The 26,885-nt window shown below is 57.5% G+C and overlaps 11 protein-coding genes across 11 annotated transcripts; 7 read left to right on the forward strand and 4 right to left on the reverse strand.

Moving 5' to 3' along the window:
• Window positions 1-93: 93 nt before the first annotated feature.
• On the forward strand, window positions 94-1,746 carry E0L32_001673 (uncharacterized protein; the record flags this gene model as incomplete). The annotated part of the gene is made up of 2 exons (XM_031135778.1): window positions 94-254; window positions 309-1,746. 2 exons carry the CDS (start codon window positions 94-96, stop codon window positions 1,744-1,746), a joined length of 1,599 nt encoding a protein of 532 aa, XP_030990924.1.
• A 982-nt stretch (window positions 1,747-2,728) lies between these two features.
• Window positions 2,729-2,988, forward strand: E0L32_001674 (uncharacterized protein; the record flags this gene model as incomplete). The annotated part of the gene is made up of 2 exons (XM_031135779.1): window positions 2,729-2,803; window positions 2,872-2,988. The coding sequence occupies 2 exons, from the start codon at window positions 2,729-2,731 to the stop codon at window positions 2,986-2,988; spliced, it is 192 nt and encodes a 63-aa protein (XP_030990925.1).
• Window positions 2,989-3,063: 75 nt separating this feature from the next.
• E0L32_001675 (uncharacterized protein) lies at window positions 3,064-4,596 on the forward strand (the record flags this gene model as incomplete). The annotated part of the gene is made up of 3 exons (XM_031135780.1): window positions 3,064-3,417; window positions 3,485-3,630; window positions 3,684-4,596. The coding sequence occupies 3 exons, from the start codon at window positions 3,064-3,066 to the stop codon at window positions 4,594-4,596; spliced, it is 1,413 nt and encodes a 470-aa protein (XP_030990926.1).
• A 672-nt stretch (window positions 4,597-5,268) lies between these two features.
• E0L32_001676 (uncharacterized protein) lies at window positions 5,269-6,444 on the forward strand (the record flags this gene model as incomplete). Its single annotated transcript, XM_031135781.1, has 2 exons — window positions 5,269-5,295; window positions 5,359-6,444. 2 exons carry the CDS (start codon window positions 5,269-5,271, stop codon window positions 6,442-6,444), a joined length of 1,113 nt encoding a protein of 370 aa, XP_030990927.1.
• A 1,981-nt stretch (window positions 6,445-8,425) lies between these two features.
• On the reverse strand, window positions 8,426-10,186 carry E0L32_001677 (uncharacterized protein; the record flags this gene model as incomplete). The annotated part of the gene is made up of 5 exons (XM_031135782.1): window positions 8,426-9,180; window positions 9,242-9,542; window positions 9,596-9,963; window positions 10,026-10,030; window positions 10,092-10,186. 5 exons carry the CDS (start codon window positions 10,184-10,186, stop codon window positions 8,426-8,428), a joined length of 1,524 nt encoding a protein of 507 aa, XP_030990928.1.
• Window positions 10,187-11,237: 1,051 nt separating this feature from the next.
• Window positions 11,238-13,128, forward strand: E0L32_001678 (uncharacterized protein; the record flags this gene model as incomplete). Its single annotated transcript, XM_031135783.1, has 2 exons — window positions 11,238-12,252; window positions 12,323-13,128. The coding sequence occupies 2 exons, from the start codon at window positions 11,238-11,240 to the stop codon at window positions 13,126-13,128; spliced, it is 1,821 nt and encodes a 606-aa protein (XP_030990929.1).
• A 320-nt stretch (window positions 13,129-13,448) lies between these two features.
• E0L32_001679 (uncharacterized protein) lies at window positions 13,449-14,429 on the reverse strand (the record flags this gene model as incomplete). The annotated part of the gene is made up of 1 exon (XM_031135784.1): window positions 13,449-14,429. One exon carries the CDS (start codon window positions 14,427-14,429, stop codon window positions 13,449-13,451), a length of 981 nt encoding a protein of 326 aa, XP_030990930.1.
• Window positions 14,430-15,289: 860 nt separating this feature from the next.
• E0L32_001680 (uncharacterized protein) lies at window positions 15,290-16,525 on the forward strand (the record flags this gene model as incomplete). Its single annotated transcript, XM_031135785.1, has 1 exon — window positions 15,290-16,525. The coding sequence occupies one exon, from the start codon at window positions 15,290-15,292 to the stop codon at window positions 16,523-16,525; it is 1,236 nt and encodes a 411-aa protein (XP_030990931.1).
• Window positions 16,526-16,663: 138 nt separating this feature from the next.
• Window positions 16,664-19,395, reverse strand: E0L32_001681 (uncharacterized protein; the record flags this gene model as incomplete). The annotated part of the gene is made up of 4 exons (XM_031135786.1): window positions 16,664-16,906; window positions 16,948-17,229; window positions 17,312-19,166; window positions 19,229-19,395. 4 exons carry the CDS (start codon window positions 19,393-19,395, stop codon window positions 16,664-16,666), a joined length of 2,547 nt encoding a protein of 848 aa, XP_030990932.1.
• A 526-nt stretch (window positions 19,396-19,921) lies between these two features.
• Window positions 19,922-20,623, forward strand: E0L32_001682 (uncharacterized protein; the record flags this gene model as incomplete). The annotated part of the gene is made up of 1 exon (XM_031135787.1): window positions 19,922-20,623. One exon carries the CDS (start codon window positions 19,922-19,924, stop codon window positions 20,621-20,623), a length of 702 nt encoding a protein of 233 aa, XP_030990933.1.
• Window positions 20,624-21,149: 526 nt separating this feature from the next.
• E0L32_001683 (uncharacterized protein) lies at window positions 21,150-23,448 on the reverse strand (the record flags this gene model as incomplete). Its single annotated transcript, XM_031135789.1, has 3 exons — window positions 21,150-22,350; window positions 22,420-22,694; window positions 23,446-23,448. 3 exons carry the CDS (start codon window positions 23,446-23,448, stop codon window positions 21,150-21,152), a joined length of 1,479 nt encoding a protein of 492 aa, XP_030990934.1.
• Window positions 23,449-26,885: the final 3,437 nt, after the last annotated feature.

Genomic DNA, 26,885 nt, shown 5'->3' on the forward strand with positions numbered 1-26,885 from the left:
GCCCAGTGTATTTGACATCTTCGTACGCGACGACTCCGTCAGCATCGAGAACGACACCTTAATCACCTTTCGATCTTATCTTGGCTGTAGATTATGCAGGACAGTAGAGCAGAAGCGGTGCATCGAGAGCGGCGAGCTGAGATTGACAATGCCGCTGCCGTAGCCACTGACGATGAGCACTCGCTCACGGTAAGAGAGGCCTTCAGACGATATCCGAAAGCCGTGTTCTGGGCTATTGCCATGTCTTTCACGATGTAAGGCCATCCTTCCAGCACGTCTCAGTTTGACACACCTTAACAAGTATCCAGTGTCATGGAGGGTTACGATACCATCCTCCTCAGCAGCTTCTTCGCCTTTCCGCCCTTTGCAAAGAAGTATGGAACGTATCACCCGGAGATCGACCGGTACGTGATTTCGGGATCATGGCAAGTAGGGCTCGGCATCGCCTCCCAGTGCGGTGCTGTCATTGGCCTGGCCATCAACGGGTACGTGACGGAGTGGTACGGCCACCGCATGGTCACCATCTGGGGCTTGATCATCATGTCCGGCCTTATTTTCATATCCTTCTTCGCACCTTCGGTAGAGGTTCTATGCGTCGGGCAGCTCCTGGTCGGCATCCCCTGGGGAGTGTTCAGTATCCAGGGCAGTGCCTACAGTTCCGAGATATGTCCCTTGGCCGTCCGTGGGTATCTGACGTCTTTCGTTAACATCTGCTGGGTTCTCGGGCAGCTCATTTGCGCGGGCGTTCTTCAGGGGCTGGTGAACAACTCCACGGAGTGGGCATACAGGATCCCCTTTGCCATACAGTGGGCGTGGCCAGTGCCCCTGATCATCGTGGCTTTCTTTGCACCAGACTCGCCATGGTGGTTGATCCGCCGTGGGAGAGCAGATGATGCGCTCAAGTCTCTCAAGAGACTCTCAACAGGGCTTTCCGAAGAGGAAGTTCAGCAGAAGGTTGCGATGATGGTCCATACCAACGACTTTGAAGTCGCTGTGCAAACCGAGTCATCTTACGTGGACTGCTTCAAAGGCACAAACCTGAGGCGAACGGAGATAGCATGCATGACGCTGTCGGCTCAGAGCCTCCCCGGTCAAGCCCTCTGTTACTCAGCCAGCTTCTTCTTCACGCAGGCTGGCCTGTCGGCGGGCGATGCTTACAAGCTCAACTTCGGGAGTATGGGCGTAGCGTTTGTGGCAACCATGATCTCTTGGGGTCTGATGACGTTCTTTGGTCGTCGCACGCTCATCATCACGGGACTTGGTCTCCTGACCATCGACCTGCTCGTCATCGGCCTCCTAGACTTTGCAAAGAACCAAGAGACGGCAAAATGGGCGCAGGCCGCCCTGGCCATCGTCTGGCTCGGGATCTACTCTGCCACTCTCGGGCCGCAGTCCTTCGCACTCGCGGCTGAGGTCAGTGCCACGCGCCTGCGGATCCAGACGATCTGCGTAGCGCGCAATGCGTACAACGTGGTCAACATCATCAACAACACCATCGAGCCCTACCTGATCAACCCGACAGAGGCGAACCTGCGAGGCAAGACGGCGCTGTTCTGGTTCGGCCTGGCCTTCCTCACGACCGTGTGGAGTGTGTTTCGCTTGCCCGAGACGCGCGGGAGGACGTACGAGGAGCTCGATGTGTTGTTCGAGAAGCGGATCCCGGCCTGGAAGTTCTCGTCGACGTCGTTGGATGTCATTGCCGAGACGGAGATGATTCAGTCTTCAGATAAGAAATTGGCTGGTTGAGTCGAGAGGGTCCTTTGCAAACAAGTCGAGACAAGCCAGCAATCTGTGATTTCGTGCTTAGGCTCCGAGAAGCAATGGTGCACTTCAAGTTTTCGCTCCCTGTTGGCTCCTGACCATTGCCAAACAAGGCTATACTTTGGTCGACTTGTCTCTCCTCGAATTGTTAATCTCGTTCCCGCATGGCTGGTTGAGAGAGCAGGGAGGCAGGGAGATAGATTCGCCCAACACACCACATACCGGACAAACTCTGACAGACAAACCAGACACCGAACCGCCAAGAGCATGAACGCCAAGAACGCAAGACTGCCCTTAACAGAGATTTTCAGATGCAATAGTAACAGTCCCTCAGTTGGTCTAATCAAGCCTTGAACAAGAGGGCGGAGAACTTTTCTTCATTCTGAACTACCTTCTAGGCTCTGGAATCCAGCTCCTAACATGGTCATTTCCCCGTAATAAGGGCCGGGACGTCTTGGCAAAGTTGCATCCGCCTCCACAAGTTCCCACCTTTTGGCTTCCTAGTTGGGGCAACTCCCGAGTCGAGGTCAGGTCGGCTAATCGCCGGCGTTTCTCGTGCATCAGAACTGGGGAAAAGATGGTCAAAAGCAACCCTCCACACGAGTTTATTGGGATTTCTCGTGCATAGCACGCGGCGTTGCCAGCCTTGGCAAACCCCAGACCTGGAGGAACGAAGTCCTTTCACCAGACTTTGGGATACGAAGTGGGGAGTTCTCTAAGCGCCGCTATATTAACAAGGCGATTGAAATTGCCGAGCTGGAGTGCCGCCTCGTTCAATGGCGTCGAGAGTAAGCGAGGAGAACGTCCCCCGGATCGTGGATGCGGGATCTCGCGTCAGATCTAGACTTCAATTTAAGATTTAAAAGGCTCCGTAATTCCCATGCAGCTTTGACAATGTCGATCCCCGCCAGTCCAGCAATCTCAGCAGAGCCTCGCAGTTTGATTCTACACCCTCCACAAGAGAACAATGGGTTTCTTCAAACGCAATGGCGGCCAAGGAGTCACAGAGGCCACAAGAGCTGCTGGCTCTGGTCTCGCAGCGGTATGCCACTCTTAGCTGCGTCAACTTTGACTCTATTCCAGCTCTAATCTAACCATGAAGCCCTTTAGGTCCTCCCCGAGAACCCTAAGCCGTGGTACCGGACCGCCCATCTCATTCAGCTCAACTTGATCCTTCTGGTGCCACTCATGTCTTCCGCATCCGTTGGCTACGATGGCAAGTCTTGACAGCTCTCGGCATACACACTACCTATCGTTGACACCTTGCTAATGCCATCCTCCTTCCTTCCTCTAGGCTCGATGATGAACGGTCTTCAAACACTCAAGCAGTGGCGCACATTCTTCAACAACCCGGAGGGCGCCATCCTCGGTCTGATCAATGCCGTCTACCCCCTGGGCAAGGTCGTCGCCCTCTTTCTCGTCGCATGGGTTTCGGATCGCTACGGGCGACGACTCCCCCTCCTCATTGGCTTGGTCACCTGCATCGGCTTTGCCATCATGCAGGGTCTTGCTCAGACGCTGCCCGCGTTTGTCACGGCCAGGGCCCTGCTCGGTTTCTTCACCTCGTTCATCAGCCAGCCGAGCCCGATCCTCATCAGTGAGCTGGCTTACCCGACGCAGCGTGGTAAGCTGACTGCGCTGTACAACACCTTCTTCGTAAGTGACGACTGCGTCCGCGGGGAGTAGCAACGGGTGAAACATGCTGACAGATCGCGTCTCCCAGTATGTCGGCTCGATCTACGCTGCTTGGTGCACGTACGGCACGTTCAAGATCGGGTCCACCTGGAGCTGGAGAATCCCTTCGCTGCTGCAGGGCTCGCTGCCTATCTTCCAGCTGCTCGGATTGTGGTTCCTACCCGAATCCCCTAGGTAAGACCGAGCGATCAGAAGCGAAGAGGTCGAGAGCTGACAGTGTGCATCAGATGGCTTATCTCCAAGGGCCGGAAGGAAGAGGCTCGTGCCATTCTTACCAAGTATCATGGCGGAGGCGATCCCAACTCTACGCTGGTCGAGTTCGAACTGCAGGAAATGGAGCTTGTGATCACGGAGGAGGCAGATACGGTCTCGCAGTCCTCGTGGCTCGAGCTGTTCCGCACCCCGGCCAACCGGAGACGGACCCTCATTGCCGCCGTCGTAGGCTGGTTCAGTCAGTGGGCCGGCAACGGAGTCGTCAGCTACTACCTGGTCCTGGTGCTCAACACCATCGGGATCACCGAGACCAAGGACCAGGCCCTCATCAACGGCCTGCTCAACATCTTCAACTGGATTGCCGCCATCTTCGCCGGCGCCATGATGGTCGACCGCCTCGGCCGCCGCACGCTGTTCCTGGCTTCGACGGCGGGCATGGCGGCCAGCTACGCCGTCTGGACCGCCCTCACGTCTCACTTCGTCGACAGCAAGAACGAGGCGACCGGCCGCGCCGTCGTCGGCTTCATCTTCATCTTCTACTTCTTCTACGACATCGCCTGGACGCCGCTGCTGCAGGCCTACCCCGTCGAGATCTACCCCTACACGCTGCGCAGCCGCGGCCTGTCCTTCACCTACATCGTCTCCTTCGTCGGCCTCATCGTCGGCAACCAGGTCAACCCGATCGCGATGAAGGCCATCGGCTGGAAGTACTACCTCGTGTTCTGCTGCCTGCTGTGCGTGCTGTTTGTCATCATCTGGTTCCTCTTCCCCGAGACAAAGGGCCACACGCTCGAGGAGATCCGCGAGGTCTTCGAGGGGCCCCGCGCCGCCGTGCTGGACAAGGTGGCCGCTGCCGAGGCCGGCCATTACGAGGCGGCTGGCGAGACCAAGAAGGAGGAGAATGCGGAGGAGATCAAGCGTGTCTAAGGGCACTGCGGTGTTGAAAGCGCTCAATCGTGGATATCTAGTACCAGTGCGTTACCAAGATGAGAGTTTGGTGGCTCAGCTTGTCAAACCTACATGTCAAACTCTTAAGTAGACACAATCTGTGACCAAATCAGTGCATCATTCACTCCCCTTCCATGGATCCAAGCCCCAATTTCATGTTTCGTTTGAACTTAGGGAATCCGAATGTTAGACAATTAGCCAAGTAAATGCTCTACTTATTTAGCGATTTTCAAGTCAGGTTGGTTTCATGAAGATGACTTCCGTCTGCCAGATGTACTCTAGCTGCACCATTCTTATGCGTATCCCAGAGAAGGCGGAGTAATGACTTGATGGTTGATGGGGGTGCGGGAAGACAATATCACGGAGCTACTTGCTGGCCATTAGCTACTCATCACTAATGGATAGCATGAGATTTCCGGAAGCCCATGCGTCTAAAAGGGGTGGACATAGCTCGAGTCTTGTATTTGTCGGTATGTAGTCGAGGCTGACAACGCTAGGTCCCCAAATAGGCAAGAATCACGTAACCGCCCTGCTCACGTAAGACATCACGTAACGACGCATCTCCAAATCCCGTTCAAGAAAAGGCATTACCAACAATTATCAACCTAGTAGCGCAGACCATTTGGGCAATTGCGACTAAGACGGAAAGAAATGAGCGACGACCAAGCAAGGATCGAGGTAGGCAGCTCGTTGTGGACCTAGAAGCCTGTCTTGATGATTGCTATTAACATCTCCTTGAAGCGACGCCGCAATCGCGGCCGCGCCGCACAGAGCGCCTTCCGCAAGCGCCAGTCGCAGGCCCGTCAGGACATGCTGGAAGAGAATTCCAGGCTCAAGCAGGCCCTCGAGAGCATAATGGGCGAGATCAGCGAGAACGACCGCCCCGCACTGCGGTCCCTGGTCCGGGATGCGGCCGAGCTTGCCGGCGTTAGACCGGGTCCCGGCACACCAGCGTCGGGCGGCACCCGGAGCAGGTTCAGGATATCAAATATACCCTTTTTGGACCCTCATAGTTCTGCAACATCGAATCTGCATTCGGCATCAGCTTTGAGAGAAGATGGCTGGCTCGCTGCCGATAGCGAAGAAGCCCGAGCCGACCAAGTCAGCGCACTCATCAGACAAAGGCTACCTCACACGAGCGTCAGTCGAGACCCATTCCAGTACTACCGCTGCGAGCACGGAGCTGCTACAGTCCTCCCATTCCTCGGGATGGGCGCCCTGACGATTTCAGGGCGGATCTTCTGGCATCTGACCGAAAAGTTCGAAGCAGCTCTGTACGGCGACCTAATCAGTCCGCGGAACAGTCTCGAGCACTCCACCACGGCGGCAGAGCCCCCACCCAGGCTAGTCGACCTGCTGCGGAGGTCCAAGTCTATGCAACACACGGAGCCGTACCAGTGGATCGCGATGGTGGATGAGCGCGTGGACCTCGCCCGACGGGAGGCAGCCCGCGATGGGATCGAGCATCCTTCTCGCCTGGAGACGCTGCAATTCCCCATTATCGATCACGACACGCCCTCTTCCACAGGGTCCGGCATTGACTGGCTGTCGCCCATCACCGCCGAGAAGCGGATCAGAGAGATTGTCGGCGATGACGTCTTTGCCGTGCTGGCGACGCCCGCACTTGACCGATGGGAGGCGAGGCATAACCATAGACACGAGTCGCAACAGAGCGAGGGAGCGGACCTCATCGAGAGTTTCTTAGACATCCTCTCTAATTCCTTTGTTTGCTTTGGAGACGGCCCGCGGTGGGCGAGGGCCAAGTTTGATGATTTGTTGAGGGCATGGTGTCTTTCACTCATTGACAAGCAAGCGGTACAGGGATGAGCCGTCACACAAGAAGGCCAGGATGAACAGGATAAACAGGATGAACATGATCATTCTTGGCGACTGTGCTCTTCTAGGAAGTGTCAAGACCGCCTTGCTAATTATATAAGTACGGGTGCTTTCGTTCTCTGCACTTTCGCTGAAGATATCTCCATGATCCTATCGTTGATAACAAAAGCATGTGTTGCGGTGCACATGCAAACGTTTCTTGCTTCCTAGATGCCGAGTAGTAATTAAAAGAACCGAGAGTCAATATATCAAGAGCCGTCATCTTACTACTGAGACGAGTAACTGCAACCTTGAGGAGCGAAAGTAACGATGAGGAGACCCTGTAAGCTTCAAGTTGCCCATGATTTGGCACAACCCAGAAGATCTGCTCCTCGTCGACGCCTTTTCCACACCACTTGCCCCGTTTTCTGTTCCCTCTGGATGCTGCCCGCTGAGATCGCTGCCGCTGACCGTACCCTCCCTGGCGGAGGTGATCCTTCGTCAACAGAGAACCGGGCGGTGGGGGGCAGCTTGGAGCCCCCGACGTGTCGCTCACAGAATTTCCAGAATCTTGTTCGATATAAAAAGCACATGGTGAGATGGAGTTTGAAAGTGGTTCCATGGATGCGGTAGGTGGATCTGTACTCGAGGTTGGAGCAGGCGGATGGGTGCCTAACCCAGTCGGAAATGAAGGACAAGCACTCTCAAAGGGCTGGGAAGGAGGAAGTGCCAGTGGACTGACTTGCGAGTCCGAGGGCGGTGTCGCCGATGGAGGTAAGTGTCGCCGGTCCAGGTAGTGGCTGCGGGGAGTTAGCGAGGGCCATCCCTTCTACTATACAGTCTAGCAAGCCACCCACCCTCATTCTGGCCGCCCGGACCCAAGGAGTCTTCCAGAAAGACATTGTAGAATCAGCGTCAGCCGCACGGTCGAACTCGATGTAACACCGGTGAGATCCCCCTGGCGATACGTCCATCCACCCCGTCTGGCCAGTGCGTAGTATAGCTGTAGTCTTTCAGCACATCCTGGATTGTCTCAATACACTCGCCTTGGCTGATGGTACCAAAGAAGACCACGGAAACAAGGCGATTTTGAGACCTGGCCCACTCAAAGTGCTGTGAGACCGTGACTGTAATGCTTGCTCGGGGAGAGAAAGGCAAGAGGAAGGACAAATAGATTCTGCGGGTCTTGTCTTTTTGTCGTGGGTAGTCCTGAAGATACACTTGGAGGCAAATGGAAATGCAGGATAAAGGCAAACTCCAAGGAACAGCGAGTTGGTGGTCAAAAGGATGGTGTTGGTATTGGCTGAACCAGGCGAGTGTAAAACAGTCTCGAGAAAGACTGCCTACACTGGTGAGCCACTCCCCTCCGAGGGGGAAGTAATGTTCCGAATTCCCAAACGAGGTTAAATGAAGCAAGCTGGAAGGCACCAGGGGCACAGGACTGATGCTCCCTGCTTTCCCATGACCAACAGAAAATCACAAGCAGCTCCGAGGCTGACTCGTCGCCCGTGCCTGCACCGTTCATCACAAATCCTCCCCAAACAAGGAACACTAGCCAATCTGGCTCACGTCCGCAATCATGGCCAGATATTCCGGGGGAGCTTCTGCAATTCAAAAGGAGACTGAGGACTACTTACTCTCTGCACTGGCTGTCGTCAGGGGCATATATATGAATATTCATCCCACGTCTTGCGTAGGGTTTGGACTGTTCCCAGGCCTTGAATACGTACGTGTTGAGCTTGTCCAGGCGACTAAACCATCTTCAATCTCGCCAACCCGTAGAAATATAGAAGACTGAACACGGGGTGACCAAAGGCATACATTGTTCCCCTAATTATCAACACTGTTTCTGGACAAGGACTTCATCCCACTACACAAGAACCCCTGTCCAGTTTACATTACCGCCTCGACTATTCTCTGTCGGCGCCGGATGAAATCGGACGTCCACATAATTTACAAATGAGAGTACACATCAGAGGTCCCTTTCCAGTACTCAGCCACGGCTCTCACTGTGCTCGACGTCATCAGTGGCCTTCGTCTGCTCAATGTCCTCAGCTGCCTTCCTCTGCTCGTACACAATGGCGGCGTTCTCTCCCTTCTTGAACTCCTGGTGGGCGATGGTCTCGAGCGACAAGCCGCGCGTCTCCTTGAGGAAGAAGAAGGCGACGACGCCGATGGCCGCGTCGAAGAGGCCCCAGAGCAGGAATGTGCCCCAGCCCATGCTCGCCATCATGTACGGGGTCGTCAGCGAGAAGACAAAGTTGAAGAGCCACTGCGCGGCCACGCCGGTCGCGATGCCGGGCTCGCGGATCCGCGTCGGGAAGATCTCGGAGACGTAGGGCCAGGGCATGGGGCCCCAGGAGAAGTTGTAGAAGATGACGAAGATGTAGATGAGGGCGATGGTGGCGATGCCCGACGACGTGACGTCGCCGCCCGGCGGCGGGGGCTTGGTCTTGACGACGACGGCCGTGACGATCTGGCAGCAGGCCATGGCGAAGGCGCCGCCGATGAGGATGACGCGGCGGCCGACGCGCTCGGAGACCAGGATGACGAAGAGGCCGCAGGCGACGACCTTGACGGCGCCGAAGATGGCCGTCAAGAGCAGGTTCTGGTCCGGGTTGTTTCCAACGAGGAGCTTGAAGTATTGGGGGCCGAAGTAGGCAAAGGCAGTCGCCCCGGTCGCTTGCTGCGCAACGAAGATCGCGAAGGCGGTAAAGATACGCTTGAAGTTGTCGCGCTGGAGGAGTTCTGGAGTTCCACATATTAGCATGTGAGGACACAGAAGTCGTCATAGCCACGGGAGCCTCACCTTTGAACTGGAAGCCCTCTGTCTCCCTGGCTTCGGTCTCCACACCCTGACGGATCTCGTCCATCTCGGCCTGAGCGACTTCAGAGTCGTCGGCCCGGATCCACTTCAGACTCTCCCAAGCCTCGTCGTGTCTGCCCTTCTTGGTAAGCCAACGCGTGCTCTCCTTGAGCGTCAGCATTCCGAGACCGAGCATGGCCGCGGGCAGGATCTGGAGGCCAATGGGGATTTGCCACTGCTTGGCCTCGTCCGGTGATACGTGCTTGGCAACACCATAGTCGATCCAGTAGGAAGTGAAGATGCCCTAGAAGAGTCAGCAATGTTCCAGACTTGATGAAGAGTTGCAGGGCGTCATACAAAAGTGAAGAACCATTGGAAGAAACTACCGCAGGTGGCCCTCATCTCCTTGGGAACCATCTCGCTGCTGAACATGGGAACGACGACCGTTGCAGCCCCGAGGCCCAGGCCAGCGATAACACGGGCGACGTAGAAGGCGGGCAGAGAGTGGGTATTGATGGTCTGGATGGCTGCGCCAATGCAGAAGACAAAGGATGAAATCATGAGCGAATACTTGCGGCCGAGCTTGTTGGTCATCGGCCAGGCCAGGAAGCAGGCCACAAAGGCTCCGAGCTGTTGCAGACCGACAGCAAGGGAGTTGGTCCGAGTGGTATCACCTGTCCCATATCTATAGTCCCTCTCAAAGGACTTCATAGTCAAAACACCACCTGTGATGTTATCATTAGTGGACGCTCTCCACCACCTCGCGCGACGGCGATGGCTGACTTACCAACGCTACCCCATCAGTCAGCACGGAAACGAACACAAGGCTGTCGCCTGCGAGAGGAACACTTACATTCCGCTGTCATAGCCAAACAGAAAGCCTCCCATGCAGACTACAGCGCCGAGCCAGTAGGCTCGCACCCTGCCGAGCGTCGTACCCTTGACCATGGTGAAGACTGAGTGCTGAAAGGGCTTTGATACTGGCTTGTTTTGATACCAGACGGAAACTGGATAACCCCAGACGCGATCTTCGGCGGTTTATGTAGGTCTCTAAGATCCGAGGAAAGGGATTCGCCCAGACTAGCCCGGCTTTAAACCAAAGGTCGGTGGTATTGTCGAGGTTTCCTCGCGCGCCTCGCCAGCCCAGGGGCAGGGATTGGTCACGCAGGAAACGGCCCACGAGCCAGTGAGATGACGACAGAGGGCTCCAAGTGGAGTAGAACTCGTCTCAGACCTGGCTCACACATGTTGGTCGCTCGCAGAGTTGCGCGGGGAACGTCTGGAGATTGGTTCTGGGGATCACTTGTGGAGAGGCAACCCCGAGAGGCCAGCGTCCGGCCAATCGCCAGCCGCCGTCGCTCCTCGGGCTTCGCTCGTCGTAGTGCTCACCACCTTCTCCACCAGGCTCTTCCACTAGTTCCCTGGAACGGATGGGATATTGCTGATCGCGTGTAGCACGACTGATCACAAGCCGAGCAGAACAGACAAGCCTATCCGTCGGATGGCGGCACTGCGCATGATGCAGGCGAGTGATGGCCAGAATGGTTGGCGGAAGTTCATCAGGAGCTACCTCAATGTTAACAATGCATGTCCTTGCTCTGGTACTTATCCCACTACCTAAAACCGATGGGTTGATGGAGAGTCAAGTACTTCCGTTAGCAGCAGGTCAACTAACCTGACCATCACTCTGCAGGACGGAATCACAGCGAGGGGGCCGAGAGCGGCGCATGGTGGAGACGGGACTCGGGGCTCTGGATCGGCAGACGCCCGAGAGTTGGAGATGGAGGGGTAGCATATTAGAAACAGCATTTCCTTACATCCAAGCAGAGGTTGTTTGTTCTTCACCTCTCGCATTCCATCGTACAGCTTCCGGTGTTGGTCAGCTTGCTTGTTACCTCTCTGTTTGTTTGGAGAAAGTAACATCTGCCTCTCGCCTTCCACACACTCTCTCGTCCCCTCTCTAAACGCTCCCCTACTCCTACCATCCCCGTCCCCCAAGATGGCTGGCCAGAAGCGCCCCAACTTCCTGGTCATCGTCGCCGACGACCTGGGCTTCTCCGACCTCTCCTGCTTCGGCGGCGAGATCCGGACGCCCAACCTCGACAAGCTGGCCAAGAACGGGCTGCGCTTCACCGACTTCCACGCCGCGGCGGCCTGCTCGCCGTCGCGCGCCATGATCATGACGGGCACCGACCACCACATCGCCGGGCTCGGCAACCTGATCGAGTGGACCAACGTCTCGGGCCAGAACGACCCCAACGGCAAGATGTCGACGGCCCCGCAGCGCGGCATGCCCGGCTACGAGGGCTACCTCAACGAGCGCGTCGTCGCCCTGCCCGAGATCCTGCGCGACAACGGCTATCACACCGTCATGTCGGGCAAGTGGCACCTGGGCCTGACGCCCGAGCGCAGCCCCAAGGTGCGCGGCTTCGAGCGCAGCTTCGCCCACCTGCCCGCCTGCAGCAACCACTTCGCCTACGAGCCGCAGCTCGAGTCCCCCGACCCCATCCCCGAGTTCATGTCCATGAGCTTCATCGCGCTGCACAGCGAGGACGGCGAGTACGTCCGCAAGCTGCCCGAGGGCTGGTACTCGTCCGACGGCTACGGCGACAAGATGCTGAGCTACCTCCGGGACTGGAAGGAGAAGGACGACGGCCGGCCCTTCTTCGGCTACTACCCCTTCACCGCGCCGCACTGGCCGCTGCAGGCGCCCCAGGAGTACATCAAGCACTATCGCGGCGTCTACGACGACGGGCCGGACGCGCTGCGCGAGAAGCGCCTGCAGCGCCTCAAGGAGCTCGGCCTGGTGCCCGACGAGGTGGAGGCGCACCCCGTCGTCGCCGACGAGGTCAAGGAGTGGAAGGACATGTCCGAGGCCGAGCGCCAGAACTCGGCGCGCGCCATGGAGTGCTTCGCCGGCATGGTCGAGTGCATCGACGTCAACGTCGGCAAGGTCGTCGACTACCTCGAGTCGGTCGGCGAGCTCGACAACACCTTTGTCTGCTTCCTGAGCGGTATGTCATTTCCCTGATCACCACTCTGTGCTTCAAGTGTCCCCATGAACCGAACTAATCGCAAAATTAGACAACGGAGCTGAGGGTGCGGCGTATGAGACCTACCCCATCGTGCAGGGCTCCATGATGCAGCACCTCAAGAAGTACTACAACAACCACATCGACAACCTGGGCAACGGCGACTCGTTCATCTGGTACGGCCCGCGCTGGGCGCAGGCGGCGACGGCGCCGAGCCGGCTGTTCAAGGCCTACACGACCGAGGGCGGCGTGCGCGTGCCCTTCCTGATGAAGCCGCCCGCCGTCTTCGCCCAGAAGATGGAGAAGAACGGCATCTCGCACCAGTTCTCGACCGTCATGGACCTGGCGCCCACGATCCTCGATATGGCCGGCGCCAAGCACCCGGCGCCCACGTACCAGGGCCGCGAGGTCGTCGGCATGCGCGGCAAGTCGATGGTGCCGTACCTGACCGACGCGGCGCCCTCGATCCACGAGAAGGACTTCATCAACGGCTGGGAGACGTGCGGGCGCGCCGCCGTGCGCAAGGGCGACTGGAAGATCGTCTTCATCCCCAAGCCCCGCGGCCCGGAGAAGTGGCAACTGTACAACCTGGCCCGTGACCCGGGCGAGGTCCACGACCTGGCCGAGCAGGAGCCCGAGCGGCTCAAGGAGCTGATCAAGCTGTGGGATGAGTACGTGCTGGAGACGGGCGTCATCCCCCTGGCGCCGGAGCTGGGCAAGTGGATGGCGGCGATGGAGGAGCAGATGCCCGAGAACGCCTGGATCGAGTACGACTACTGGAAGGACGGCGCGAGGGACGACCCGGCCAAGTTCACGAGGCAGGTGCCCCGGTTCAAGAGGGAGGTCAAGGCCATATGATATGCTCGGTAGCGGGATTGGGCGATGTTACATTGCGATCTAGTTCTCTGCATGCAATAGAAAAAGTTAAAGAGTATACTCGGCTCCTCGTATCGTTGTTTTCTTATCTAGTAAACCTCTCCTCCTGACTGGGTCGATAACTAATCACTCCTCCTGCCATGCCTCTCCCCAAGTCAGAACAATGTCCTGAGCCAGACTGTAGTACGTGCGAGCCGTGTCCAAGGAAGACCTCTTGATATGGTTTTGAGAAGAGGCAGCGCCTCAGAGATGAAGGGCACCTCTGGGCATCCACAGTCTCATCCACTCCCCTTCCCTTCCCTTCACTCCGCCTCAACGCCATCGCCGTCCTCCTCTGCCTCGGCCAGGTGAGCATACGCGTCGTACTTGTCCGACCGCTCGAAGCGCAACTCAAAGTCATGCTGACTCAGGATGTGCTGCATCGCCTCGCCGACACAGCCCTCCTCGTTGCGCCACCACTTCTCCCGGCCCCACTGCTCGTCGGTCTGGCCCTCCCGGCGCCGAACGCACATGGCCAGGTCGATCATGTAGGTCTTGAAGAACCCGCCCTCGAGGTGGGGCACGACGATAAAGTTGTCCGGACGGGTGTCCATGTTGAGCATGTCGGCCGCGTCGACCTCACGGGTGACCGCGACGGCGGCGTCAACGATCTCCTGCCAGAGCCCCCGCGGAGCGTAGTGGGGCAGATCTTCGAGGGAGAACCCGGGGAGGAACTGGGTGACGATGCCCTCGATCTGGAAGTACTCGTGGCTGTCGTAGCCCGGAGGGGTGGCGTCGAGTACGCATGTGCCCATGAACCGGGGGATGGAGACGCCCTGGGAGGCTTGCAGGCCGTCGTAGGCGCCAACCTCGCTCAGATATAGCCCGTCGAGATTCTTGGTTACGAAGATCTCGTCCTGCTCCGGGGTGAACTCTGAGCCTTCCACACCAGGCAGGTGAACCTGTCCCGTAAGGTGGAGCCCAAAGGCATCGGCGCCGCCGGTCTGGACAAAGTTGTTGAATGCAGTGGCGATCTCGGGGGTGTATGGGCCGATTTCAAATTGTGCGCGCATGCCGTGGGAAAAGCGATGGTCATAGAGCTTCAGAAAGAAGACTTCAGGGTTGTTGTTTAGAATCATGCCGACAACCAAAGCGACAGAGCAAGTGAAAGGCTCCTTGACGCGGAGGATGGTGGCTGCGATCTGACGAGTCGGTTGTCCGGGAGCCGTGAACTGGAGTTGCAGCTCCTGTCCCTGTTGATAGCCTGGGAAGGGTGTGCGGACTTCAGACTGTTGGTCGCTCATGATGGAGATTGTCTGAAGGTGTTTCTGGGTGGTTGAGAGAACTAGAGATGCGTGGGTGCGAAGGGTAGGTTCTGAGTTCTTGACAGAGATAGACAAAAGTGCTGCCTTTTGTGTCGGTTGGGTTTTTCAAGGCCGGGTGCTGAGGGGAGGATCTTTCCAGGTTTTATTTATACCTTTGGAGAGATTAATTTGAGAGCGCAGGTCGGTTGAATCAACGGTGAAGTGTTGGATGTCTTGCAACAACTCCCATTCATCATCTGAAGTGGGTTATTCACTTCAGTTGACGTTCACAATGGTCTGACATTTGGTGAATGGTTCCGATATATAAAATGCTCAAAGAGCTACAGGCAACTTAATTCATTATATGTACCGTAACCTGACATTTTGAGTACCTATATGTAGTTGTAGTGGTGACATGCTTTGTGAAGGTGTTGCAGGTGTGTGCAAGTATTCAACTTCTCTGGTTTCTTTGGGTTGTGGTTTCTCAGTGCTCATGTACTATTGAAGACAAGTTAAAAAAAGAAACTTAATTCACACCAATTTTTGAGTCGTTACAAAAGGGCCAAACACCTTGTTTCAACTGTGACTGGGCCATTGTTGTGTAAAAACGTGTTTCCGAACGATCAGGGACAATGTTAGTCTTATCAGATCTCGGATCTTATCGCCAACTCGGACTCTCTGGCCCAAAAACGTCACGGATGGCCTGTGCGCTCCGGGGCCTGTCCGGCTTCAAAAATACGCAGCAGTCTTCATCACAGCACTGTGCTTACCCCAAGCCATTGAGCCCCGGAAATGGCTCAATCGCTTCTCCTCTGTACCATTATTTGAAAAGCCATCGTTCCGCTTCCATTTGCTCCATCATGTTCGCTCGGCCGCTAGCCCGTCGGGCAGCAGCCGCCACGGGCGCATCGAGCCTGCGAAGCCGTGGCACACGCGACATCCTCACGCCGGCACTCCGCAGCAGCAGCAGCAGCAGCAGCGCTCCGATACAGGTGACTCGACGATCCTACGCCTGCAAGACCCCGTCCTCTTCCTCGTCCTCCTCCCGCCCCGGCCCCGGCGGCCTCGAGAAGATCCCCTCGACCCCGATCCGCGTCCTCCGCACCGTCGAGTCCCTCCGCCGCTGGCGCAGGCCGCACACGCTCGACCACCGCTCCGTCGCCCTCGTGCCCACCATGGGCGCCCTGCACGACGGCCACCTCTCGCTCATCCGCGCCGCCGCGCGCGACAACCACCACGTCGTCGTCAGCCTCTACGTCAACCCGGCGCAGTTCGGCGTCCGCGAGGACCTCGCCTCCTACCCGGTCACCTGGGACGCCGACTGCGCGGCCCTGGCCCGGCTCGACCGCGAGCTCGCCGACGACGGCGCCAACCTCGGCCGCGTGAGCGCCGTCTTCGCGCCCTCGACGGCCGAGATGTACCCCTCGGGCTTCCCGGGCCAGGAGGTCGACTCCAAGGGCAGCTTCGTCGTCATCACGCCCATGTCCGAGCTCCTCGAGGGCGGCACGCGGCCGACCTTCTTCCGCGGCGTGGCGACGGTCTGCATGAAGCTCTTCAACGCCGTGCAGCCGGAGCGCGCCTACTTTGGCCAGAAGGACGTGCAGCAGTCGGTCATCATACGCAAGATGGTGCGCGACTTTCTGCTGCCGGTCGAGATCGTCGTCGGCGACACGATGCGCGAGGCCGACGGGCTGGCCATGTCTTCGAGAAACGTGTACCTGGGCACGAGGAGGAGAGCGGTCGGGATCGTATTGCGGAGGGCGCTCGAGGCTACGGAAAAGGCGTACGCTGCGGGCGAGCTGGAGGCGAGCAAGATCCTGGGCGCGGCGAGGGCAGTCACGGAGAAGATGCTGGCGGAGCAGATGGCGCTGGAGCTAAAGGACAGGGCGCAGTTTGAGGTGGACTACGTCTCCCTGTCGGATCCCGACACATTGGAGCACCTTGAGAGGATTGACCCAGCGAGGGGGGCGATCGTCAGCGGTGCGGTCAAGATGCTGCCGGTAGAAGATCCCCAACCAGGCGAGGATCTGGGTCACAGCGGAGGACCGCCGGTACGGCTCATTGACAATGTCATACTCAAGCCGTCAACAGATTAAGCAGGCAAAAACGTAAATAAAATTACAAGATATAACGGAGAGTCTCCGCATTGAAAGAGCACGCGTTTCACAAAACCGTGGGAATCAAGATTCAAGTTCAAGGACAAGCCATCCGCTCTAACATTCACTGTAGTGAAATCAATACTCGCTAAGTGTACAAACAGCCACACAGGGCTCGCGCCCGAGTTTCCAAACACCACCGGTGCAAATGGAAATAGCAAGCAAAGACCTCTTCACAGCCTCGGCCTGTTCTCCAACCTGCGCCTCCTCTTCGACTCCCCGACCACCTTCCTCAGGCTCGCCGCCTCCTCGGGCGTCAGCGTCGCCGTCGCCGCCGCGCCCTTGCCCGCCGCCGCGCCCATGGCCTCGGCGTACAGCTGCCTACCCACGCGGTCCGTCAGCGCCACGACGCGCGTGCTCACCGTCGCGCCGTCGCGCCTGTTCTTGCCCTCGCGGCGGCTCGACGCGATCTTGCCCGTGAAGTCCCAGAGGCGGCCCGCGGCCGCGATGTCGCCCGTCGCCGGGTCGCGCGAGGGGGCCCACTCGGGCGCGAGGCGCAGGCGGGCCGGCACCTTGGCGTCCCGGGACCGGACGACCTGGATGATGCCTTCTTCCTGGAAGCGCTGGTAGGAGTTCTTGAGCGTCTCCTTGTTGACGGCCTCGAAGTAGCTGAGGTCGCCTTGGTGGTAGAGGGTTTTGCCGAGCTACAGTGAAAAGGGGAGAGTGTTAGTTTCTTTTTAGAACGACATCGGGGGGCGTAGAAGGGATAGGATGGGTTTAACATACTAGTTGTGCAAAGTTCTGCGTCTTGGGTACCTCGAGCCAGATCTCGTCCGTGACGCCGGGAGGCGGTACTAACCCCATGAGCGACACGGCTGCGAGCCAACTGGCCTCGATAAACGGCCAGATGAGGAAACAGTAAAAGTCGTAGTTCTCGCGCCCCGTCCTGCGCTCCTTGTCCGACAGGCCGATCTTGGTGACGTTACCGTGCTCGTCGCGCTGCAGACGGATAACTTCGTCATGCTCTAGACCCTTGAGCGTCTTGTCGAGGCTGATAGTGAGACCCTCAGCGGAGAAGATGAACTCGCCGCGGAAGAGCGTCGAGAGGAAGAGGACCTGGTCGTGCAGGTCGCTGTACGTAATGTCCTGAACATCGGGCCCGCCGCCCTGCTTGATGCGCGTGTACATGGCCGCGCTGACGAGGGCCTCCGAGATGAAGAGATGGATGGTCATGTTCCTGTAGAACGAAAGCTGGAACCTGTCGACGGCGTAGTAGACGGGCTCGGCGAGGCCAGTCACCACGCCGACGAGGTCCTTGCCAAGGACATCCAGCCCGCGGTCGATGATGTCGCTGATGGGGGCGTCGCCGAAATGGGCTACCCTCCCACCCTTGGCCCGGACGCGGCGCGTCAGCCACTCCACACGCCTAATGAGTTCGGTCTTACCAACACCGCGGCCGCGGAGGGTGAGAAGAACAGTTCCGATCAGGGCGGTGGGCATAACCACTGACACGTCGTTGATGTCCGACAGCACTTTGTAACCCATAGTTCGTAGTAGCTTTTGCCGGACAACTGGGCCAATCTTTTCTTTCATGTCTACCCCAGGGGTGGAAGGACCTTTCCAGAGCTTGGTGAGCTGTTCGTCGATGTAGCCTCGCAAGCTCCACGCCTCGTGAAACCGCACGTCGACCCTGCCGAGCTGGAGCGAGAGGACCGAGGTGCCACCGGTAAGGAAGTCCGCCAGATTCTCCTTCTTCTTCGGTATACCTAGCAGTTCATTCACGTAGCCCTCCGTCTCGATGACCTTGTCGTACTGCGTGCTGACCGGAATGATGACAACGTCTTTCGTCCTGCCCGACAGCAGACTGTCGAGAATGAAACTCAGAATGCCGAACTTGGGCGGTAGAAGCTTGCCCGTCCTTGATCGGCCGCCCTCGATGAAGCACTCCAGATTGTACCCTTCTTGAAGCATGGTGTCGATATATGTCTGAACTAACGTAGTGTAAAGCATGTCGTCTCCGAACTGGCGGCGAATGTACATGGCGCCCGCATGCTGGAGGAAGCTCCCGACGACTGGGAAGTTGAGGTTGTCTCCTGCGACCACGACCGGGAGCGCGATACCGAGTCGATAGCAAATCAGTTGTAGCGAGACGTAGTCAACATGCGATCGATGACACGGCAGGAACACGATGCTCTGTTTCGCCTTCTCCGCCTTCTCGGCAACCTTTCGTAGGCGCAGAACATCCTCGCTGGACACGTGGATGCCTTGGTGGTATGCCCTAGTCAGGAGCTGCGTGCAGAGGTAGTACGCGCCGCGGATGAAGGTCTTGCTCTCGAACTTGCAGATCATCCTGTCCGTGAACTTCTCGGCGACCTGGAACAGACTGGCCTCGAGCACCGATCGGCGTTGCTGGCGCTTCATGTCGGAGTCCTTGTCCCCCTTCCTGAACCACCCTTCCTTCTCCTCGGCGGCCAGCCTCATGTCTGCCATCTCGGAGATCTTCTGCCGCAGCAGCGGCGCCGAGAGCACCATGTTGGTCATGTGTTCTGTGAACCCGGAGTAGAAGATCGGCTGCCCGATCACATTGTCGTATGCGCGCCATCCTGTGCCGGAGACGTAGAGGGATACTTCGCGGAGGAATCTGGGAAGGATATATCATTAGCCACGGCCTCCTGGTCATCTTGGGTATTCCATGGGACATACTGTAGTGGCTCGGAGCGGAAGCGCGACATCTGCTTCATAAGCGCTTCCTCCTTGTCGCCATCCTGCGCTGCGCCTGGCTCGACACCGCTGGGCTGGAAGGTTACCTGGTCGCCCAGGATCTTGAGGTCCGGCGCCGAATTGCGCGTTGAGTCCTCGTCATTGGGCATTGTTGCTGTTGTTGTTGTTGTCAGCCACTTCCAGTAAGACGATCGTGTGGCGTGGTTTGCGACTGGTTTCAAGAGATGATGCCATCCACCGGCCGAGATGATGCTGGGAGTGATTCACGATAGCTTTTTGATGTTGATACGTAGAATCGAATCTCGAAAGGAGGATGTGTATGCCCCACTCATCATCTGGGGAAAGCTTCAAACAGCTCAGCTTCCCAGACGTGGGGAAGAAGGCCAATGTTAGAGCCGTCGGTTGCAACCGGGCGCGCACCTCATTTGGTGATGTTATGCCGAGGGAAAGCTGGCATGTGATATCCTGACAGTGGGGAACCCCTGTAAGATGCACGAAAGCGCGGGTATGGTGGGGCGCATCTACACTAAATTTGTTCACCATCCAGCCATGCGTCTCGCTGTCGACGCTGCATTTCAAGACAATCTGATCAAGGCCGCAATTGTGGCGTAGTCTCTTGCCGCTCGATCTCAGACTGCGGTTCCTAGGACTTGCAAGCCTTACCACCCATTCGCGATGGCTTCCACCACGCATCCCGTCACCCAAGAGCTCCTCGCCCGAGCGCACTCTCCCGACTCAGCGAACCGCATCTTCACCGAGAAGATCCAGCACCGACCCATCCTCATCCGTCCTTCCTCCCCGCAACCGCACGCCAACGCCCGCGAAGCCCGACGCATCGCCCGCCGGCAGAAGGAGAAGCAGCGCACCAGGGCGCTGAAGCCGAAGCCGCTCTCCGCGCGCCAGCGCAAGCGGCTCGCCCTCTACGAGCTCCCGCGCGACCAGCAGCGGTACGCCCTGTTCGAGCCGCTGCACCGGCTGTGGCTGGGCTACGTCCGCGAGCTGCTGGGCCGCGACATGTTCGGCGCGGCGACGAGCCCCGGGGCCGACGCCTCGGCGGCGGCGAAGCTGAGCAGCGCGGACCTGCACGGCGCCGAGGTCGAGGTCGTGCGCAGCGGGTGCGTGAGCCGGGTCGGGATCAGGGGCATCGTCGTCAAGGACGCCAAGTTTGTGTTTGAGATCGTCACGAGGCGGGACCAGCTCAATGTCGTGCCCAAGGAAGGGACGATATTCCGGGTCGAGGTGCCGCCCGAGCATGCGGAGGGCGAGAAGGACCAGGTGGAGAACCTGGTGGTTGAGATCCTGGGTGATCAGTTCTTGACGAGGTCGGCCGACCGGGCGAACAAGAAGTTCAAGAGGCATTTCTTGAAGGATATCTGAACGACATGGACCGAATCTGTCCGGCACGAAGATTTTGACACACCTTGGCCGTGGTCCTTCCGAACGGGACTATCTTGCTCCAATGGTCTCAGTCACCGCTCTGCGGATGGCTACCAAGAACAGGGCCGATACATGCGGCCTTGCCCGAGAGACGTCGTCACGCGCTGTGCCGATACGGTAGGCCCAAGAGCTCTGCACTCTGGCCCGAACAGTAGAAATAGCTACAGTTAGTCCTTCGCAGGTGAGCTTACACCTCCCATCATTCCATGATGAGCCGAACTAACGCAATTCCTGTTCGAGTAGGACCGGGTTTGTGTTGACGACAAGAGCCGAGCAGGTACTAGATTGACAGTCTAGTCTCAACTGGCTCGGCGGGATCAAGACCAAGCCGAGGAGAAGGGCTTGTTCGCTCAGATAGCACGAATAATGGCAATGTCATAGAAGACTCACACACTCTAAGCATCGTAACGGGGTATCAATTCATCACAACGCCTCTTCCAGCTCTAACGTCGTGGCTTCTGCCACTTTAATAAATATCCCACAGACTGACCTTTCCATCCTTGGCACCCGCCGCGATCCAGTGCGCAGTCGTAGCCTGCAATATCCTCTTGTCCTTGACACTCATATCAACTAACCGCGGCACCAGACCGCGGCCGCCACGACCTGTCGTACTCCTAGCCACCTCGCTGCCCACCGGCTTGTCTGTCCCTTGAGCCTCCCCATCCGCTTCCGCCCCTCCCTGTTCTGTCCGCGGCGTCTCCCTCTGCTGTTCGTCCTGCTGGGCGCCGCTGTCCGCAGGAGCGACCGCCGCGAAAGCCGTAGCGTAGCAGCCGACCTGGTGCCACTTGAGCACCGCCAGCTCCTTCAGCGTCTTGGCCGAGTAGACGCGCACGCGGGCGTCCCACCCGGCCGTCGCGAAGATGCGCCCGTCCGACCTGATGCGCAGGTCCTGCTGGCCCGAGTGCTTCGTGTTGACCACCTTGACGGGCTGGGTCTCGACGCTCGGTTTCGGCCGGTGTGGGGGCGGCGGAGGCTGGCTGGGTGCGTTGGCCAGGGTGGCGGAGAGTGCGGAGACCGGAGCGCCTTGTGGTGTGGTGGCGGTTGGAGGTTTTGAAGGTTCGGCTTCAGGGCTGGCTTGCGAGGCTGGTGGCGCCGCGCTCTGTTGTGGTTGTGGTTGGACAACGGCTGTGGGTAGAGGGTGCTTGACCACCAATGCATCTGCACCGGAGGTAATGAAGTAGTCCTTGTCAGGGCCGACGTCTAAAGACAAGATAGGCTGGCTGTGCGACTGTGCCTTGTATCTGACATCCCATGAGTTCTCCTCGTTCAACTGGGCGACCACAGCCAGCCCATTCTCGTAGCCAGCGACGACAGTGAGTGCGGCCCCGCTCTGGTAGAAGAGGCGGACGGACATGACCATGCCGTTCTTCTCTCCCAGTTTGACTGTGTGGATCCGCCGTTGCGATGGGAGATGGAAGATGTCAACGGCCTCGGACGCCAACGTGTTCGGCACAGCGATGAGAAGCTCCGAGGACGATGCCACGCCCGATTCAAACACAGCGCAGTGCCCGAAAGAACAGAAATTCATCGTGTTGACCTCGAGCATGTGCAGCATCCACGGCCGCGGCCTGTCCTCGGCAGACGGGTCCAGAGGCACAGTCGTGCTCAGCGCAGCCTCGTCCGCCAGCCGCAGCTTCCACACAATCAACTTGTTGTCTCTGCCATGTCTATCAAAAGCCATGCTCAGTCACTGTTCACACAGAAGTGCTTGGAGAAAGGAGTCTGCAATAACCCACGTAATCACCCGCTCGCTCCCCCACCCGGCGACGCCGAGGATGGCGTTCTCGTGCGCTCGCCAGACGGCGCGGGGCCGCATGATGGTGAGGTCCCACGCGACCACGAAGCCGTCCGCATCGCCGGTGAGCAGGCGCTGGTTATCGCGCACGAAGGCCGCGGCGTGGACCTGCGCCTTGTGGCCGCGTAGGACGGCCTTGGGCTGCGGCGGTCCGGCCTCGCTCGCCATTGGAGGCCCCGTATTCTTGGGCTGCGGCCTCTGGAAAACGCAAACGCACTGCCGGTTGGGTTATGCCTCCGACATTGCACCCTAGCAACTTTGCTTATACTGCGAGTCGTCGAGGAAGCCGTGATGGAATTATGTTGCAAAGATCACCGGCCCAGGTTACCTGACAATGCACCATTGATAGCGCTTGCTGATCCGGAGTCGTCCGATTTAGCTACTGTGGTGGAGCTGGGTGCCGGCATCTTTTTCGATTGGTGCCCCATTTCAGAGAGCCGCAACACTCCATCTCGGATCACTACAACAACTCTCGTGATGGATTCCATTCAATCCGGAGTCTTCGACTAGAATGCGGAATTTTCCGCTCTCAACTACGGAGTGCACCGTTGTTATTCGTCCTCTCTCATCGTAGCGCTCCGGAATTTTGACAAATCGATAATAAAAAAGCAATGTACACACCCAACCCATCGATCGAGCTGCAGGCAACCACCCAGAGACAAGGCGTGCATGGGCTAATCTCTTTGATTGCTGGCAGTGTCTCGGACACATGCAGGACTCAACGTTGCGGTGAAGAAAACAATGGCGAATTTCAAGATCAGGGAGCGGATTCCCAGCAACGTGCTCGTGTCCCACAACTCACACCCTCCTTTTGGCCTGAAGCACACGACACCTGCGAGGTTCCGAAGCCAGAGATCAGCACATGCTGCCATGAACTCTACCGTCCCCCGTCGAATCTGTGCTCTTGAACTTGGTTGCCCATCAAAAAGCAGTGCTACCCTTCATTCCCTGGTACGTCAGCGCTTACCATGATGCGGACATGCGAACCGAAGGTGTTGCGGCTAGTGGGCGCCTCATAAATCTCTCGATACTAAAATGTGCGCCACCCGAGAGTCCAGCGCGCGCGGGGATCATCCGCGATCAATAGGGCCATCCCATTCGAGATTCATAGTGCAGCTAACAAGCCATAGAACAAGGACCGGCTGCCAGAGCAAAATTTGTCACTTTTGAGAGACAGGGGGCTCCCAAATCGCGAAATCCGTGTTACCTGCCACAGGACGTGGCAGGCTGGGACTCATTGGAACGCATTGGTCCAGCCAGCCCATCAGATAGCGTTGCATGTTTTACATATCTCGAGTGAATCAATCACCCGGGTGACACACGGTCGAGAGCAGCGCTTTGGTGCATAATCTCGTCCTCTTTTTCTCTGCGTCCTCGGCGCACATCCCCGTTCCTTGACAGTCGGACAAATGAATCACTCACCATGGAGAAGAACTGACGCAACTCTTCCAGACGTGGTCTGGCGTGTGGCTCAGCGAACACTTCCAAGGTTGGCGGGAGCGTCTCTTTCTCGGGATGTTCAGCCTCCGGAGCAGGGGACAGAGAAGCTGATCTGCAGGGCTCGCCCTGACGAAACGCCAAGAAATTGTTTCCCTTGCTCGAGGATCCGCAAACGTTGGATCTTCTCTCACCTGTCCGGCAGTGCAGCGAAAGGGATTTCGTTGCGCTCATCGTGCAAGTGATTTGCGCGAGCATCGTACTATCAGTCCTTTTGTTCTGAGCAAACGCGGATGCCCGTGGTCTTGATGCGCCAAGTTTTCGCGGACAGTACAGGGTCACAGCACACTGCCGAGTCACTACTTGTAGATGCTATATTTATCAAGGTTTTCTGTCGCCCTCGGTCAGATTTAAGGTCGAGGGTAAGGTTGCAGACAAGGTCGTGTTCGGCTGCTGATCGGAGCCCAGAGAAGGACCGAGAACCACGAGCCAGGACGATCAAACCGTTCCGGAAGACGGCTCGCGCAGACGGCAACGCCGGTAGGATGTTTCGATCACGGCTCTGGAAGCTCGGCGATCGCTCAAGAGAAGGCGGCGAGAAGCATCTCAAACGCGATGAGCCGCAATTGGGCCAAGACTTATCGAATGACCGGAGGCGAGAGAGCAGCAGCACCTGGTGCTTTGATAGATCCGCCCGGTTATTTCTGGCTCGAGCCTGGCGTCTCCCTTGCGCGATTGGCGTCGCAGCTGAGTTGGAGCTGTCATCGAGACCGTTGGACACCCGAAATGAGCTGCGTCCAAAGGGCCGGTTTGTACGTAACTGCAGATGTACGGAGTATGTATGATGCATACTTGTCTGTTGAGATGGTCTGTGGGCGCTGAACCCACTGTGGGTTTAAGCCGACTTTGGGGCAAAGCGCACCTTCCCAATTCCACTAGGTAAGGTACCTAGCCCCCATGATGGAGTTCTCCTCTCGGATAATGGGGAAAGTGAAAGGAGCGTACTTGTAAAGGAGGGAAGAGAGTGTACAGCCAAGACAAGTGTCGAGCCGAAGCATATCTCTGACAGTGACGCTGGCAAAAACAGCTCGAGACGGGGCGGAAGTGCGCACTTCCACCTCGCCTGTGCAGTTTCTCAGGGGCCGCCCACCCCCACTGATAGGATCCCCGCTAACCCGCTAGCCCTCCCCGTTGGCAACCGCTCGCCAAACCGTCCAAAGGCTAGCAAGATTAGCATTTCAAGGTGCCAACTTAAGCTACCTTAGCTAAGGGCTTTGAGTAGAGTAGGTAGAGTGGGAAACAAACCACAGTGCTGCTTCCTATGGCCTCTCGAAGGGCATTGTTTTCAAATCATCTTGTCGCACACAGGTAGCTCCAGATGATACTTTGAGTTTTCCCGAGAGGTTTGCTTCCGGGGACTAATTCCGTGTTTTGGGCCGAGACCAACCATTCCCGTTGACCAAGTCAGAGACAAGTGCCATCCTGGGAAGCCAATTTGTAAAAGCAAGCTCGCTCGCTCGCTTTGAGCAAGCTGTCTTGGCGTCCCTCGACGCCCAGACAATGCCAGCATGCTGGGTAGCGAGGATACATGATTGATGTCTCAGCCTTTGTTTGTGCCAGCAGTTGATATTATCGAGGGCTCGGTAGTTCCAAATCAAGTCGAGTTGCTCCTGAATGCTTCCCCACGACAATGTTGTTCTCGTGCACGAAGCCATTCGAACTCCTCTCGTCTGTTCATGATCGCCGTCGTCATCGTCTCCTCATCAGCTGCAGGCAAGAGCAAGCTAGAGAGAGAAAGTGGTCAAGTGTGCCTCCAATTGGATGTAGTGCTGTCGTCTTTTTACAGCTCGAGCATGCCAGGGTGGTGTGGTTGAAGGTAGTCTGGTCCCCGGGTTAGAGGGGTGGGGCCGCTGGAGTTTAGTGCAGCACACCTACGTAGTCAGTGGAGCAACCCCCAATCACGGGTGCTGTAGGTACAACAATTCGCATTCGCAGGCGACATGGGTCCACGATGTGTTTGGCTCGGCGCCCAGGGCCGTCTGGAGCTTGGGATACCCGAGCGACACACTGCCACTTGACGCACTGATGCTGCCGGTGTGCTTGCTTCAAACCTTCACGGTTCCCTCCACCTCCACACCAACCCACCCACATCCAATGTGCAACCCTTGTCACTTGTCATCTCTCCAAAATCAAATCGATTTTCTGATCTTGCAGCAGAGCTCGGCTCGTCCTGTGCCATTCCGAGCTCTGCTCGACACCCACTCCGTCCGTTTTTAGGCCCCTTGCCTCTCAATTTGCAAGAAAAGGCGACATCACCCCTGCTTGCGCTGTGCCTCGGAGCTTTGGAGAAAACCAACATGTCTTGTGTCGTCTTCTTTTGATTGCAACAACGCACAAGCTGTTAACTATTCGCGAGATTAATTCGGTCCCTGCATGTGAGACCGCGTCTCTGGTCACGGCCATATACACCGACATCTCCTCGTTGACAAGGAACCAGTCGCATTCGAGCTTGCAGACCTGGCTGCGGGCTCTATTCAGCTGCTCGGTACTATTACAAGTATTTCACGGACGAATAGTCCCGTGGGCAGCGCCACGCGACGAGGTTCGACCAAGTCCCGACGCAGCACAAGATATTCCAATTCCCATCTGCCTCGGTGGCGTACCCAGATCGACCAGTAGCTCCTGGACAGCACGGTTCCAGGACGGCAAGCTGCAGCTTTCGAGTGCCGCCCCCCTGCTGCCTCCCAAACAAATTCTTCGAGGCTAGTCTCGAGGCATTGTTACCCCAGCTGCATGCAAGAACCGGCGATCGATCTCTCTTGAACAGAGTCCACACCACGCTGGTTCTCCACCTTCGCACTCACAGGCACACCTTGTTCGACTTATTCTGTTTTCCCACTCATCACTACGCTCTCTGCGCGACCCATGCTCACCCCGCGATAGTTTTTGACACATGCTGTCTGCTTCACT

Source organism: Thyridium curvatum (genome assembly GCF_004353045.1).
Source record: "Thyridium curvatum strain D216 chromosome Unknown NODE_6_length_784332_cov_80.453264, whole genome shotgun sequence".
Lineage (NCBI taxonomy): Eukaryota > Fungi > Ascomycota > Sordariomycetes > Thyridiales > Thyridiaceae > Thyridium > Thyridium curvatum.